Source organism: Eupeodes corollae, chromosome 1 (assembly GCF_945859685.1).
Source record: "Eupeodes corollae chromosome 1, idEupCoro1.1, whole genome shotgun sequence".
NCBI classification, from domain to species: domain Eukaryota; kingdom Metazoa; phylum Arthropoda; class Insecta; order Diptera; family Syrphidae; genus Eupeodes; species Eupeodes corollae.
The window spans coordinates 87392039-87408654 of record NC_079147.1 but is presented as its reverse complement, the minus strand read 5'-3'; the positions used below and the strand labels follow the sequence as shown (position 1 = coordinate 87408654).

General features: G+C 29.4%; 1 protein-coding gene and 1 non-coding gene across 7 annotated transcripts in view; both read left to right on the top strand.

The window, feature by feature from the left end:
* Nucleotides 1–16616, top strand: part of LOC129941726 (homeobox protein Nkx-2.1) — a 108755-nt gene that overhangs the window by 2471 nt on the left and 89668 nt on the right. For 3 of the 6 annotated variants that reach the window (XM_056050427.1, XM_056050426.1, XM_056050429.1), the window contains one exon: nucleotides 9939–10627. The exons of 1 other annotated variant lie outside the window; for it this stretch is intronic. In XM_056050427.1, the coding sequence (XP_055906402.1) occupies nucleotides 10182–10627 (446 nt within the window). In that variant the 5' untranslated portion in view covers nucleotides 9939–10181. Of the gene's footprint in view, nucleotides 1–9824; nucleotides 9847–9938; nucleotides 10628–11026; nucleotides 11340–16616 lie in introns of those variants that run through there. 2 more of the 6 variants (XM_056050428.1, XM_056050430.1) reach the window with 2 other exon arrangements.
* On the top strand, nucleotides 5905–5976 carry Trnad-guc (transfer RNA aspartic acid (anticodon GUC)). Its single transcript has one exon. It is a non-coding gene; the product is annotated as a tRNA-Asp (tRNA).

The following is a 16616-nucleotide window of genomic DNA, read 5'->3' as shown; positions in this document are numbered from 1 at the left end:
AAGACTGATGCACCTTAAAATTAAATTTTAGATATTAATACACGTTCACTATTTTTTATAAGGAATAACATTTGGGTAAATCATCGAAATTTTACATTAATAGTTTTCGTATTTTTGCTGAAATTAGTTTCTCGATATTAAAAAATTTTTAAAATTAAATTCTTTATAGCTTACATTTATTAGACCATTTTTTGACGCCTTACGTAAAACTGTTAAAGCTGTTATCTTTCTTTATTTAAATATTGGTCACAGTTAAAACTAATTCTTTTGTTAAAATTAAAGGATCTTAAGAAAACATGTAATCAAATTTTCAAGTGTTATGCTTTAGAAAATGTGAAGTTTCAAAGATTATTTTTGGGAAAATCAAACATTTTCGTTTGGAGAGAAAGCCTCTTTGATTTTTGATTGATTTTCAAGAAAAACTTTCCTACTTTAATATATCAGATTTTCTTATTGTACTAATAAGACAAAACGAAAGTATCTTACTTACTTAAAAAATTGGAATATTTTGATAACATTTTGTATTTTAAGAGAAATTGTATTTAAAATTTCCTATTTTCCATAATGTCTCTAAAATGTGCGAGAATTTGGACCATAATGTTTGAATATATAGCGAGAGGTTACAGTTTTGATCATATGTATAAATTCTTGGTCTCCTGAATCCCAAAATATTTGCTTAGACATTGTGTTGTATTTATGTTATTTTTAAGGTGTAGATAAATTTGTTCTTGTTCAAAAACAAGTTCTAAGCTACATATGTACATTTGTGGTTCGAAAACAGTTTGGTCTTAAATTAAAGATCAATTAAAGATCTTAAAATAAAGATCAATTTGTGTCGCGGGAAATAATTAAATTCTTGGATATTTAGAATATCGATCTCTTTTACCAAAATGATCTAAATCCAAACAATTTATACGGCAAACTAAAGTTTATTGCTTGTTCAAGTCCAAGAATAATTATGTATGATAATAACCAGGGCAAGGATTTGTATATGCACTTAACAAAACTCCAAAATATATATGTGCATAAAATATGCTCCTTAAATCTGAAAATATGAGCTTAAAAATATGTTCTTAAACAAAATAGGTTTTATTATATTAAAATCCAAGGAAAAATTCATCCTTTTATTAAACACAAAATAACAATACAAAAACAAAACAGACAATCATTCAGAAGAAAACAAAACAAACAAATCTTTTATTTCGACTCTAGGGACCTTGAAACGTCGAGCAATGGCAAAATTTTCAATTTGACAAATCGGACCCATTACAATAACTTCCTATGGGAAGTTAAAAATAATTAAATTAAATTACACAAATACAAACAATAACCATCGGTATAAATTTTGTTGCCGTACATCAAAATATACTTGCATAAGTACATATTTGCCTATTTGGCCTGAAAAAAAAACGTTTGTAACATCAACTTCAGTCGATGTTTTTTTGACAGACACTATCTCACTACCCGAGAAGTTTTCTAAAACCTTTTCAGGTTTATGATTGGAGAAAATGTTAGAAATCTTTTTAAGTTTTTTATTTTTGTTTAAACTAGTTCAAATTTCGTAAAAATGGTTTTACTAATGCAACCCTTAACTGCACCTTCTCTTTAGAAAGCATCTTCCATTCAATCCAGTGAAGTTTTTAAAGTATTCCAACCCTGAAGCTTAGTTAAAGTTTCATTGAGAAAACCATAATTAGCATTGATAAATAATAAATATTTTTTTAGCATTGTTTGCTTAATACTTCTTTAGTTTTTTTTAAAAAAAAATCTTCCCTTTTTCAAAAATATGACGCAAAAATATGTCTTCATTATTGAAATATGCAAGACTGTCTTATTCGAATGCTTCTATTTATGCGGGATAAAAATATGAGAATACATAAGAATCCTTGCCCTTATAATAAATACCTAACAACTTGCAAAACTGTCTAAATTTTTAAATTTAAAAAATCAACTAAAGTGGCTCGTTTACAAACAAACATAACGTACATAAATGTCATTTGGCGCCGCTGGCATGATACTAAATGATCTTTATAATTAAAAGCAGCCATCATTGGTTGTTTAAACTTTAATTCAAAATAAAGAAATAATTCGGTGTTTCGTTTCGCCTCTTCAATAATAAAGATATACAAATTTTAAAAAAGAGGATGAGATGCGACCTATGTGTTTAGAGAAGTTGAAAAATTATGCAATTACAATTTTAAGTTTAAGCTGTTTTCTGTCTAAACTTATTATAACACGAGAATTTAAAACTATGATGAAGTATTAAAAAATATTAACACCAATATTTCTATGGCAAAAAAAAAAACTTTAAAGTCAGTGTCTGTCTTTGCTCTTAAGATATTTAAGACGATATTCAATTTTTTCTGTTTGGTTATTATTTTTTATAGAAAATAATATTTTGTCGTTTTGTTTGAAGTCATTATTTTTCGTTGTTCTCAGAATAATTTAGTCGAAATCCAATATTTACCAATTGAATTTTAATAAATTGAAACAAAATGTTGCCAATATTTTCATATTAAAAGTTTGATTTCAATACATCTTTTTTTTTTGCTCCAAATATTTAAGTCTGAAACCTACTTTTACCAAATTCTAGTAGGTTTTTATTTCAATAAAAAAAGTTTTTTCTAAAACAAAAACTACTTAATCTAAACATCAATATGTTGTATAAAATGAAATAATTTAAAAGTCAATACTTTCATTTTTGTTCTTAAGTTTTTGGAGTCGAAAATATTTTTTTAACAATTCTTTTTAAGTTTTTATTCTTCGAAAAATAAAATCAATTTCCTTCATGCACCTCAAACTACATGATAATGTTAGAAACAGGCTTATCCCCACTCTACATAAAAACGTTGAAGCTGCAAGTCGATTACATTCTGAAAGTACTGAATATGCCCAACAATCGCTTACCAAAAAAACAGCTTTACAAGCGATATAAACCAAAACAGGATGGGTTGAAGAGTGGATTGGGCTAGCAGAAGATACAGGTGTAACTTTAAATCTCAGTGAACAGAGTACATGGAAATCGGTACTGTACCAGGTAATTAGGCGTCGTCGGGATGAAAATTTTAGAGATGTGGCATCACGCATCAGGCATTCAGCTTACTTCATGGGATGCTATAGATCAGGCTGAATTATAATCTTAATGAAAGAAACTACTTCCAGGACATAAATACTGTAGAGCAAATTGCCAACATGTTTCGGCTAAGAGGTGAACTGCTTTACATAAATTACGTTCCACATCGCGAAGATCTTCCACTGCTATGTGATATTTGCAACATGGCTGAACGAGAGGATATTTTTCATTTTGTCGGAAGGTGTCCAGTCCTGAGAGAAACTAGAAGAAACGTACTTGGTAGGGACTTTTTATCAGAAAACGAAACTTTAGCTCTCTTAAATGAAGTAGATGTAAATAAATTGCTTAGATATTTCAAAACAGCACTTATTTATGGAAGCAGAAATAGAAATTAAAATTTTAAGTTAACACAACTGCGACTTAATTAATAACAAAACTTTAATACAGTTACAACTTTGTCAATCAGGCAGACGGCAAAACCATGCTTTAAAGATTGGTAATGAAATTGTACAAATAATTGCAAGTAAATAAAATCTATCCATCTATCTATCTATCTATCTATCTATCTATCTATCTATCTATCTAATATCAATTCGTTTTTCGAAATTCATTTAAGATATCAAAAACGTAAGCTTTTGCAATTTATAATTATTCTGTAAAATCATTTTGTTTTTTTTTTTTTAATATTCAAGATTATTTATAAAAATAATCGTTAATTTAATTTCAAGTTTGCAAGTTAAAAAATAAATAAAATTTAATAGAAGTTGCTAGAGTCATAAGTTGTGAAATATTTCTGTTAAAAAAAAACGATTCATTTTTTAAAAGCTCTTTGCATATTTTGATGTTAGATAGATGGATAGATAGATAAGTTCTTTATTTTTATTAATGAATTCATATATTACATAGCGCTCGAATACAAAGACACACAGCCCTATTCTGCTATTCACGTGGATCGTATATTCGATTCCCTTTCACACTGCTTTTGCATTCTGCTATCCATCGGGTGAACTACATTATCACAAACCAATTTGACATTCAAATAAACAGTTGTTCAAGTGAAAATCTTGGGAATGTTGGATAAATTGTTTTGTTTTGATTCATAGAAAAATTAAGTTTAATGAATCCACCTAAAATACTGTTTACACAAATTATTCTGAATTTGTGTAATTTTTGGAAATGGACAGTATTGGACTTTTTATTCCAATTCTAAGCAGAGAAATAAGAGAATCCTCAAACAGAGAGCTTCGGAGAAATGTTAAAAAGTGTCTTTCTTTCCCTAAAAATGTTAATTTTCTTTTATTTATAAAACAAATATTCTAGATTTAGCAATAAATTAGTTTTGACTTACATTTTGCTTACAAAAATTAACAAACCAGACATCAAATGCAAAACTCGCTGCATTTTATATGCAGATCTGAATTGTATAGAAATAATGCTCTCACGTGAATAGAAGAATATCGCGCGCAGTGTTACCGACACGTTACCGACATACACAGATTCACTTCGAATGAATAGCATAATAATGTTTAGTGAAAATTCAAGTAAAATTCTTATTCTTATCCCTGATGAATAGCAGAAAAGGCCTAATAGTTAACAATAATGTTGCATAATAAGAATAGTTAGTGACAACAATTATTTTAAAAAACATTGTGTGAGGTTACAAAAAAAAATAGTGGACAAAAATTAATATAAATTATACATTTAATATAATGCATTAAAAAAATAAAAATAGTTTTAGCAAAAAGAAATTTGAAAATTAAAAATATTTTTTAAAGTTACGTTTCAGCAAACAAATCGTATTTGGTTATATACACAAGTTTAATTTTAGACAGTGTAACGTAGCAAAGTGTCTATTTCTTGGTGATCTACGGCAAGAAGCCATAATTTTATTTCCTTTAAAAACGTTCCAATATTTCTTATTTTACGAACTTCTATAGGAAGTGTATTAAAAAATTTGCAGGAAGCAATGTTATTATATGTACAAAAAATCATTTGAAGTCAATACCTACACTGGTTCTTGAGAAATGGCTGGCGAAAAAATATGTCCTAAACATACCGATGTTACATCTAAAAATCTAGTCAAACCTTTGATTCTAGAAATTTAAATTTTTTTCTGTTTGACAAATTGAACTCAATACAAAGACTTCATATGGAAAGTTAATAACAGAATTCTTAAAATTGGGATCTTTCACTATGAATTCAGTTTTTCTCAATATACCTACAGTCTAAGTTCTTACAAATTCTTAATTATTTATGATCATTTTTATTTGAAGCTATGTCTGAATATGTTGATGAAAAACAAAAAAACTATATAAAAAGACAAACAAAAATAAACACCGTAAAATGCCGTCGCTTAAGCGTTCGACAAAAGTTTATTCAAATAATTTAAATGAATTTAAAAATTATAATTTTCTCTAGCGTCTATCCAAAGAAGGATAGTTTTGTTATACATACATTTTTAAGAGCCATTGCCAGAGCTTGAAACAGTGTAAATTTTAAATTTCGTTAAGTGTGCGTTTGTCTTCGATCTGAAGGAATAAAATTGAAAAAATTCTTTAACTTTTTGTATTTGTTTTGAAATATATTTTTTAAGCTTAACAAATGCAATTTAAACACAGAACTTTAAAGTTTAAATTTTTGTCTTTGTTTTTTTCGCTTGGTAGCTATTTGTATAATTTATTTATTTTTTATATTTGTTTTAAATCAAAAATGAATGGAAATAATAAACAAATTAAATCATGATGTTTTCAAGTATTTACATTACATAGCAAAGCTTTTCCCAACATATGCCCTGTATGCCTAAAATATTATTTGTCACCAAAATTTTTCAGTCCTCGATAGTATAGTGGTCAGTATCCCCGCCTGTCACGCGGGAGACCGGGGTTCAATTCCCCGTCGGGGAGATCTTGAAGTGGATTACTTTTTTTCTAATCATTCAAACAATTTTCAAATATTTGTATAAATGAAATTTGTAGGAGTTGTTTAGTTGTTTAAAATTTTATTATGATAAGAGGAAATTAATCAAGAAAAGTTTCTGTTTTTTAAAGTAAATATTTTTATGCCAAAAACACTTTAAACTATTTATGTTTTTGTCACTTTTCAATACCTACAATATTGTTAAAGATATCAAAGATAAATAATACAAATTTCGAAAATAAACACGGAATTTCTGAAAGTATGCAAGGTTCAAACTTTATACATATTTGCCTCAGCTTTCTTAAATTTATTTCGACAGACCGAGCTGTAGAGATATAGTCCCTTCTTCAAACAATTCAAGTGCCACCGTCTAGTTACTAGAAGTGTCACTTTTGGGCCGTACTTTCAAGTGAAGAGGTTGGTTCTTTAGCCGTACTATGCGAATATTTAATGTAGAATGCCTTACTACGCTCTGTATTTTCTGTTTATGCAATGTTCATGAATTTTATGAACACCCAAACACTTTTCTAACTCCTTCCTTTTTTCTTAGAATTTATCAGCTTTGATGTCCGTACACAAAATGAGACGAACAAACAACAGTAAGATTCTAATTTTTAATAATTCCTACTTGTTTGTCAAAAATCGTAATTGTTACCTCCCCGCCTTCCCTTTTGAAAATTATAATTAAATGATTGGATACTGTGGCGGATACGCATTTTTTTAAATAATATATTTTGAAACTATTTGTTTTGGGCAAATTATTTTGAGTAATGTTGTAGAAGTTAAAAAAAACTACGACCAAAATTTCTTTTAAAACGTTATTCCAAAATGATTTACTTACAAATTCAATTATTTTGAAATACTTGTCGTAAAGAAATTATGTATAGGTATATAATATTTGAGGAATTGAGTTTCAACTAAGCTAACGTCTTAGCCTGTAGAAAAAGTTGTCAAGTTCTTATAAAAGTCTTATAAAATTTAGTAAGTCGAGTAAATCTTTCTTTTTCGCTTCGCTTACGGCATTTCCTTTTAGAAACAGTATTTCGAGATCTGTGATTGTTGTAGATATTCTATTTTTAATACCTATCACAGTTTCAAAAAGCACGTCTTCGTTATTGCTGTACTTCTTAGAAATATTGAAGGGGGTCTCTTTCAAAAATTGAAGCCATTGAATCTTAAGCCATTCCACTTTCCCTTTATTAAGATTAATCTTTGTATTTGTTATATTTGTTTAAACATTTGTCGTCGAAAACATCACTGATCCATCCATAACAATAATTTTAAATGGATCCTTCTTTAACCTTAACCAGTCCCAAGGGGCCAAAAATGTCTTTAATACTTCTTTTGTTTTTCGATAAGAACAAAGTCTTGATCACAAGGTAAGTAAGAGTGGCTACTGAATAGAAATTCGTGATCAATTTTATTTACAAGATAGTCACTATGCGAAATAATATATTGGCACAAAACGGACATCTTAATATTCCTATTTTGCTCACCACTGAGCAAAAAAAAAAACACTGGACTGTGGACATAATTAAATTTGAGGTACTCACAAAATGTTTAATGTTAAGGGGACCTCTTGATCCAACTGACTCATCCCAAATATACATGTAAGCTTTGTTCTTTATCATGTCATGGATACCTAGACAATTTGTCCAAAGCTGCCTCTTATAATAGCACACACCCGTTGAAATGACTGGAGTTGACAAGGTTTTCATAAGATCATATGCAATTACTGATGCTTTTGCCGCATCATCTCTAATGCCATTTCTAGCCGACTCCGCTTTTCTAAACTGCAGTTCATGTTTAATTTTGCTTACTGTACAAATTTGGTGCAGTAATGGCGTATGTGCTTGGAATTGATTAATTTAAAAAAAAAGCAAAATGCCATTTCTGTCCTACGAAAAATTGCATGCAGAAACAATGTTTCAACAATTTTGTGTAGGCTTATGAACAAATATCACCTACGCCACTTCTGCATGGAAATAAAATTTAATTTTGGTCATGTTAGAGTGATAAACTCAAAATTTAAAAAAATGAGGGTTACGCCACTACTGCTCTCAATGCCTCATTTCAATAGAAAACAATTTGATGGGCTTTTTTTCCAAGATTATAGCAACAAATGTTAAAGCACAAAACTACCCTTGAATAAGAAAAGATCGAATATTAAAAAAAAACACAAGCCTAATATTACAAAATTTAGCAAAATTGACAAAAGATATTCCGTAAAACTGTAGAATTGTATGTTATTTTTTTCAAAATTATATCAATACTTGAACAAATTCAGAACCATCTCCTCTAATTTAGAACTTTTACATAAATATTTGTTGATAAATTTAAAATTAGTTCAGGAAAAAAATTATAAAAAATAAAGTTTCTTTTCTTTTTATGAACTTAGACGACAATTTATACTAAAAGTTGAAAAAGTAAAAACAAAAACTAATGAAAACAAAAGCATTTGTGTATCATTAAGCGTTTAAAAAAATTAAATTTAAATCCAATTTTTGAACTTTTGAATCATCAATCATATTTTCATTTATCTGAAGATTGTTTTTTTTTTATTTAAACAGTGAAAAATTGTATACAAAATAAGATTTCGACTGTTTGTTAAAAGTTTTCGACTTTTTCTCTTTTAGTTAAAGTTTAGAAGAAAATATGGTATGGAAAGTAAAATGTTTATTTATTTTGTTCAAAAAAAAATCGTATTTGTTCTTATTTGTGTGAATGACAAAGAATTGAAAGAAGGAAAACAGTGCAATTTACAAAAAGGAATAGAATTCAAAAAAACATAATCTTTGTGATTTCCTTTGCATGGTTTTCGAAAACCGCCTCAATTATTCAGTTGATATAACTTAACTCACAAATATAAGAATCCAAGAAGCTAAAATACCATCACATCACATCAGGAATAAAGTCCTGATTTTTTCTTAACTCATTATTTTCAAGCATCTAAAGTAGGTGGTATAAGTATAGGTATGGAAAAATGAGAGACAAATCTCACTCTGACAGAAAACAGTCAAAATAAAAAAGTTCCGCGATAAGCGCGCGCATATCTATTTAGAACAAACATTCGCAGTCGGAGGTAATTCATAATTTTCTTCAATTAAAGATGCAATCTCACCTCACCTTTTTCTTTCGTGTGGTTGCAATTGCAACTCAAAAAAGAAAACCTCACATCCTAAGAAGATGCGAAGATACAATTTCTTGTGTATTTTAATGTTTGTTTATATACATAAACATTGGCCTCGCACTCTCACTCACTCCTCCTTCCTTTCTCTTTCTCTATATTTTCTTTTAATATATAAATGCACGTATGAAGCATATACCGCTACCGCGATGATGTTTCCTTCCTTTTATTTGCACCTTATGCGCCATCTAGCCATCCATCCGCGTCAGGATAAGAAAAAGTAACAACCTTTCCGGTGATGATGTTGATGTTTATGTTGATGTTGATTATGATGATGGTGGCGATGTTGTGGTATGAAGGAAATGTACCTAAGGATATGCAGAATGTATATGTACAAAATGGATATCATTTCCTTATATCCTTTTTTTTCTTTCTCTGATTTATATTTAAATGCATATAAATAAATGCAAAGATATGTACCTCTCTTCATACATACGTGTAAGTTTCTTTTCTAATTAGAAAAAGAAATACTACCTTTCTAAAAAAGGGATAAAAAGGACATTTGTTTCCGTCAAGATGCCATCACCATGGTTCTTATATTTCTTGTGATAGGTGTTGGGATTTAGTTTCCGTCGTCGTCGGGCTCTTAAGGACGTTGATGCAATTCGGTGGTCCTTTTTATTTGACAAAATTCTACATTTTATGAAAAAATATCCTTTGTGTCCTTACTGTGTGTATAAATGTTTAAAATATTCACCGCGTCAAATACAAATATATGTTTTTATACAAATTTCTTTTGTTCGTGTCCTTTTTTTCTTCCAGATTATAGCACAGGATTTATATGGATGGTGATTCTTAAAAATAAGAAAAATAATTCAAAACGTGTGTTCAAAAGTGATAAATTAAAGAATCTATTAAAATATAAAAATAAAATTTCGTGAGTGAGAAAACAAAAAAAAAAACGAAAAATAAAAACATATAAATTTGTTCATATGAAAAATCACGCTTTCGTCGCCGTAACCGCTGCCAACGCAAATAATTGTGATTTTTTACGAATAAACGCGTATGTCGTCAGCCACACTGGCCAATATCCATCCGAATAATAATTCTGGAGCCTTTGCGGAGGATCCCGAACATCACGAGGATACTAGTAGTCTTCTAACTGAATTAAATGGCGTCGATTTGGTTATGAGTTTATCGCCTAAATCTGTTCAGCAGCACCAACAACAACAGCAACAGCAACAACAACAGCAATCAGCACTGACATCCGTTTCGACATCCGTAAACGCCGCCGCTGCCGCAGCCGCTGCTGCCGCCCATCACCACCATCACCATCATCATCATCATAATTTGAGCAATCTCCAGCACTTACAAAATCTGCACCATCAACATCAGAATACACTTTTGAATAGCAGTCATTCGACGCCGTTTAGTGTGACAGACATTCTGAGTCCGATTGAGGAATCATATCGCAAGCTGGAGCTTAGCACGAATCCTCCATCGCCATATAGGTGAGTAATTTATACTTAGAGAACCCTCTTCACACGCATTTATACACCAAAAAGCAAAAAGCAAAAAAAGTAAAAAACAAAAATTACATAAATTATGTAGAAAAAAGGATTTACCTATTTTTATTTATGTTCTTGTTTTTATTTTTGTTCGTTTAAATTCTTGTAAATAGTGTCCTTAAAGGATTTTTTGAAGGGTTTTATGCCATCTTGTGTAGGGCTTTCGAATTAAATATGATGAGTACTTCTTCGGGATAATATATATGTACCTATCTAAATGTTGGAGTGAAAGAGAGGGCTGATGTTATGTGTGAGAGGAGTTTTTTAACGTATAAATATCGTGTTTCCTATAAAAAAAAAGTAAAAAAGAATCCTTTCGTGTCTTCTATAACTTTGACGTAGGTACCTTCGTATACGAGTTGTACCTCTATATAAATATTCACATGCGATATAACAACTTACGCGAGTATATAAAAATATATATATAATTGATGTCATCAGAATGAGGACGCATTGATGATGGAGATGCGGCGGATTTGAGATCCTGACGATTCTGAGAAAATTATACTATATACCTGAAAACGTTGGTTGGTTGCTTGGTTGATGTGGTGCTCTGGTGGTGGCATTGCAAGCAAATATAATAATTCAAAAAGAAAAAATTCAAACTGAAAACAGAAAAATAAGTAAAAATAATGCGACTCAAATTAAGCTATAGGTATGTTCTATATATACTCTTCACTCACATATATACATATTTATAGTCTCTTTCTCACTTTGATAACAAAAAAATAAAAATTAATAATTGATATAAAACATAAACTTAAATATTTGTTCGAAAATAATGCAGGCAGGGTCTTTGGTTTCCTTAAATAATTTAATGAAGGCTTTTATTTTGTTTCTGTGGCTTGGGCATTTTTCTATCACTCCTTAACTTTATTTTATGAATACAATTTTTCTTTAGTATTACACATTTTAATTTAGTTTGTTTTAATTATCTTGTATTCACAGTTTGTTTTTCATTTTCTTAATATAACCTGTACACACTATGACTTGGGAAGTTATACAAATCTCGAAATATGTACATACATTTAAATTTTAAAAGATGGTAGTAATTTTTAAAATAACACAAGACCTTTTCTTATTAAGTATAAAATATCTTTTGAGCAATATATTTGCACAAAGTTTTAAAGTCAAAATAACTTAAATTCCAAAAAAACCTTAACAACTTTGAAAACAACCTTAATGTCATAATTGATATACAAAACTGCTGGTATACTAGAGCCCCCATTATATTTAGACATACATTTTACGAGTATATTCTCTGCATTCTTGAATACATAAAACACAAAATTTTGAAGTATAAAGTATTAATGTTCTTTAAAACGGAATGGAATCCTAATCTAGATGAAACTCAAATAGACTTCGGACCAAACATTTTTCTAAACTAAATTTTGTCATATCAACAAGAACAAGCCCTTTTTATTTGAACATTTTATTTCGTCTGGAATCAATCAATAGCTTAAATTCCAAACTTCCACACTTTAATACCTTTGAAAAGAGAAATAATTGATATAAGCAACTGGTTTTATACTAGAGCTCCGATTATATTTAAACGTAAATTTTATATTCTCCTTTTGGAAGAATAAACTTCTCTTATCTTTCTAAAGAACTGAAAATAAATATTAATTTAAAATAGCCTTATACGGCCTTTCTTCTCTGGACTTGGACTCATCAGTTAAACTTGGTTAATAGTCAACTTTTGTTCAGCTTAAATATATTTGATGGTAAAACCTTAATGTCCAATCAGATTAAAATAATTCTTAATCACTTAAGTTAAAAATAAATATGTTATTGTTTTACTTGTATTCGATTTCGAATCTCAAAATTTTGTCTTTATTATATTTTAAAGACAAGGGGAAAAAGTGGGATCGAACAATTCTTTCTCTCTATTTGAAAATAGTCTAAATAAATGGCTGGATTATTATTTCAGTTAAAACTTGCTTTTTAGTTTGTGGTCCAGAGTACCAAATTTCTGGCTTAAAAAAACAATTAAAAATACTAATAGACTCTTGAGAAATGAACCATATTTGGACTTTTTACTTTGTCGAAACCCTTAAAATACATGATTTGTAATACTTTACTATCAACATTAGTTAACAAAAACCTCAAAATAATCAAACAATACTGAAAAAGCAATAAATTTAACAAAGACTTTTGACTAAAAAGTTGTTGTTTTAAAACTTACTTTTAAATAACTACACCTTTTGTGTACAAATTCTTATTTTTCTTGAAGAAAATTTTCAAAAATGATCATTAAATTAGTTCAACTAAAAGATCATTGTTATTATTTTTATGGATGTGTTTTTTTATAAACTGATTTCAATTCTATATATTTCTTAAGAAAGTTGAAAGATCATAACATATCCAAATTTTACACTAAAAACAAGACCCTACAGACATCTTGCTTTTCTCCAATATTACTCAATGATAACCCTATTCACTTTGTTGACTCAGCCAAGAATCTTGTAGTAGTATTCAATAAGACACTCATCTGGACAAATCATATACAACTTATCATAGGTAGAGTGTACGGAGGCTTACGTATGTTATGAACCATCCAAAGAATCACACCAATAAAAACAAGAATGATTCTTGCTAAGTCGCTGCTTATTCCGCTTTTATTATTTGGGTGTGAACTATTGTGACAAAAGGAAACTTAATGTTGTCTATAATAGTGTGACAAGATATATTTTTGGACTGGAAATATGTTCACATTTCCTCATATGCAAGATTAATATATCTCATGATACCTTTTCTCGTTTAGGACCCTAATAATGCTCCACAATGTCATGCAAACACGACAACCGACGTTCCTTTACAACAGAATCCTTTTTCCACCCTCTAATCGAAGCAGCGATCTGATACCTATAAGCTACTCCTATCTTGTTTCGAGCCGTCAATTTTTCGTTCACGCTGTTCGGTTGTGGAATTCCCTACCTCAAACTATAAGGATGATAGGCTGCACTACTCGGTTTAGAATAAGACTTAGACAGTATTTTGAGGCATTGCGATGATTTTAACTTTTGTTTTTTTATACTTTAAAGGTGTTTTATAAGGTATTATAATAAAGTCCATGAATCAAATCTTTTTTATTAAGTAAATAGTATAAAGTATAAAGTAGTTTTGTTTATATTAATGTTTTTTTTTCAAGTCATCTTGTTTAAAATTTAGTATTCATTAATTTTATGTAAACCAATTGTAAAGTTGAAGCTTGTACTATTTTAAAAGATATTGTATCTTATACAGTGCAAGCTAAATAATATGTAATAAAATACAAATACAAAACACATTTTTCAATTTTTTTTTTGATAATGTTATTCAAAAACCGAATTGAGTGCCGCTTCAAATTGCTTTCTTTTTTTCATAAATAAGCTTATACAATGTTCATCTAGTTTGGTTACATGTTTAGTAAAAATTATTAAATTTTAATATATGAATATTCTGACATAATTTGGATGTAAATTACAAAATTAGTCAAAGATATCAATTTTTAAGCTTTAACGCAGAAGTAAAGATCGTTTTTGAATAAGAAAATGTTGGAAACTATTGGAAATACTTTTTTCAAACTAAATAAAATAATATTGAAAAAAAAACAACAATTTAGTTTGTTACACTATGGCTTCTGCTTACGTACAAAAATTAAAAATGTTTTAATTAATTTTTTAGTTTAAGCTGAATTTTTTCTAAAATTATAAGTCTGGTTCTCAGGGCCGGAATAAGAGGTCCAGGGGCTTCGGGGAAATAAAGGAGCGGAGGCCACCTATTATTTTCAAAATGAAGCAAACAATTTTTTTTTCACTCAAGTTTTTCAATAAATTATTTCTTGTGAAACCAAGTAGGTTCCTTTAGTATTGAACAAACACACATAAATATAAACAGAAAAAAGAATTATCTGAAATTAGGGTTTCCCGAGTTCATGATTTCGTTGAAATCCAGTTCTCGGAGTAAATCGCTTTCAATGCTCAGCTTCGATAGACGGTTTTGTCCCATGGTGCCTATTTTTTAACATTTCATTTTTGAAAATGAGCGCACTCTAGTGCAATTTGTTACCATCAAAACCAAATATATTCTGAATGCAATTTCGAGGTTTGGGAATGTAACTCTAAAATTTTGCACCAATGCCACTGCTGCAGCGTGCAAATTTTCAGCATCCAACTTCTCGATGTTTTTCAGGAATCCAAATCTCGAACGCACAGTTTCATAGGAATAAAATCTTTCAGTAAGAGAAAAGGATAGATGGGCAATCACTGGGATGAAGGCGGGTACTTTGTATTTTTCCTTGGGTGACAGATCTGCGGATTCAACTTCATATTCCTCGTTCTGGCGCAGGTGCGTTATTGTACATATTCATTAGTATAAGATATTTTTTGGCTGCTTCCTCGTATTTATCAAAATCATTTCTTTTGGATTCCACGAATGATTTCAATGATTCTAGTGCACGTATTGCCGATTTAAGAATCATTTTCGGGTCTTGCAACATCTTGTTTGTAGCGTTGAATCGCTTCAAGATATCGGTCCAACATTTTGCAAGCAAAGCGGTTTCAAAACCACTCATCTTCTGTAGAAGGTGCGTTGCTTCATTCATCACGATGTCTATTTGCTATTTATTGGAAAATGTGCTGGTTAGAACTTCTTCAATTTCCGAATAGCCGTTGACTAAGGCTTTCGTAGCTTCAGTTGGACAAGACCAACGAGTGTCGCGGAGCTTTTTCAAGACTAAAAACTGACCGCTTTTCTTCTCCGATAATTTCTGTGGAAAAAGTGTACAAATTCTGCACGAAATCAAAGAATTTATTGCTTCTATATTTTTTTTTTAAATAAAACATGAATTGTAAAGTACTAATAAGAAGAAGTCGAACAATAAAAAATAGGAAAAAATGTATACTGGCAAGGAATGAGAGTTTGAGAAATAAATATATAAACTAAACAAATTTAAAAATAAGTTTATTTCCTAGAATCACCGATCTACAATATTAACCTCTTAGCACTCAAATGAATCCCTACTTTGTATCGCTAATATTTTTTCGATTTTATAGCCTATTATCAGGAATGAACAGGTCCTTTAAAAATTGTATATTTTGTCATATACAATTTGTAGCAAATTACTGAGAGAATTGATTTTACCATAATTTAGCTAACAATTAAGAACCCTGAAAATGAAAGTGCTTCGACAAGATCAAATAAAAACTGTTTAAGATATTTTAGTTTTAAAAAAGTAATCCAAGTGTTAAATTCAATAAATCATGTAGATTCGATTAGATTAATTCTTTATTATACAAAAAATGATTTAGAAATTTTATTTCTAAAGAATAAGAGCATAGCTTTTTTGCCGTCTTCTGCTTGAAATTAAATCATGTATAGTACACACAAAATTGTAAATACGCTAAGTTGCCATAGCTTAACACTTAAAATGTTTCATTCTTAAAGCCTATAAAAACTATTAATACAAATAAGTCAAAAATATTCTGCCTTACATTTTAAGAGCTTTAACTCAAATTTTAGATTGTAATTCTCGACCTTAGAAGCTTAGTGCAAACATTAGATCATACATCTTCGTTATGTGATGTTGAAGTGTCACTGAGAAGAGATAAGTGGAAGTGTCAAAAATATCGTTTCCCTTCACAATTATAAAACAGTGTTCTCAAGAATTATGGCGTATTTTGTCTGAGGATCTTGAATAGGTGCAAACCCAATTAAACTGACTCAAGAATCCCCGATTCGAAAGTTTATACAAAAATGTTGAACAAGTTAGTCACATTTTCAAACAATGCAGTAAAAAGAATAAGTTTTGTTCTGAATCTTTCTAATTTCGATTTCTTCCAATTTTAATAATAGGCTGAGCTTAAAAATATCCTTAAGCTATAGTAAAATAAATTGAATTAAAGTTTTTGATTGACTTTAAAGTCCATCTTGAAATCAAATTTAAAGATTC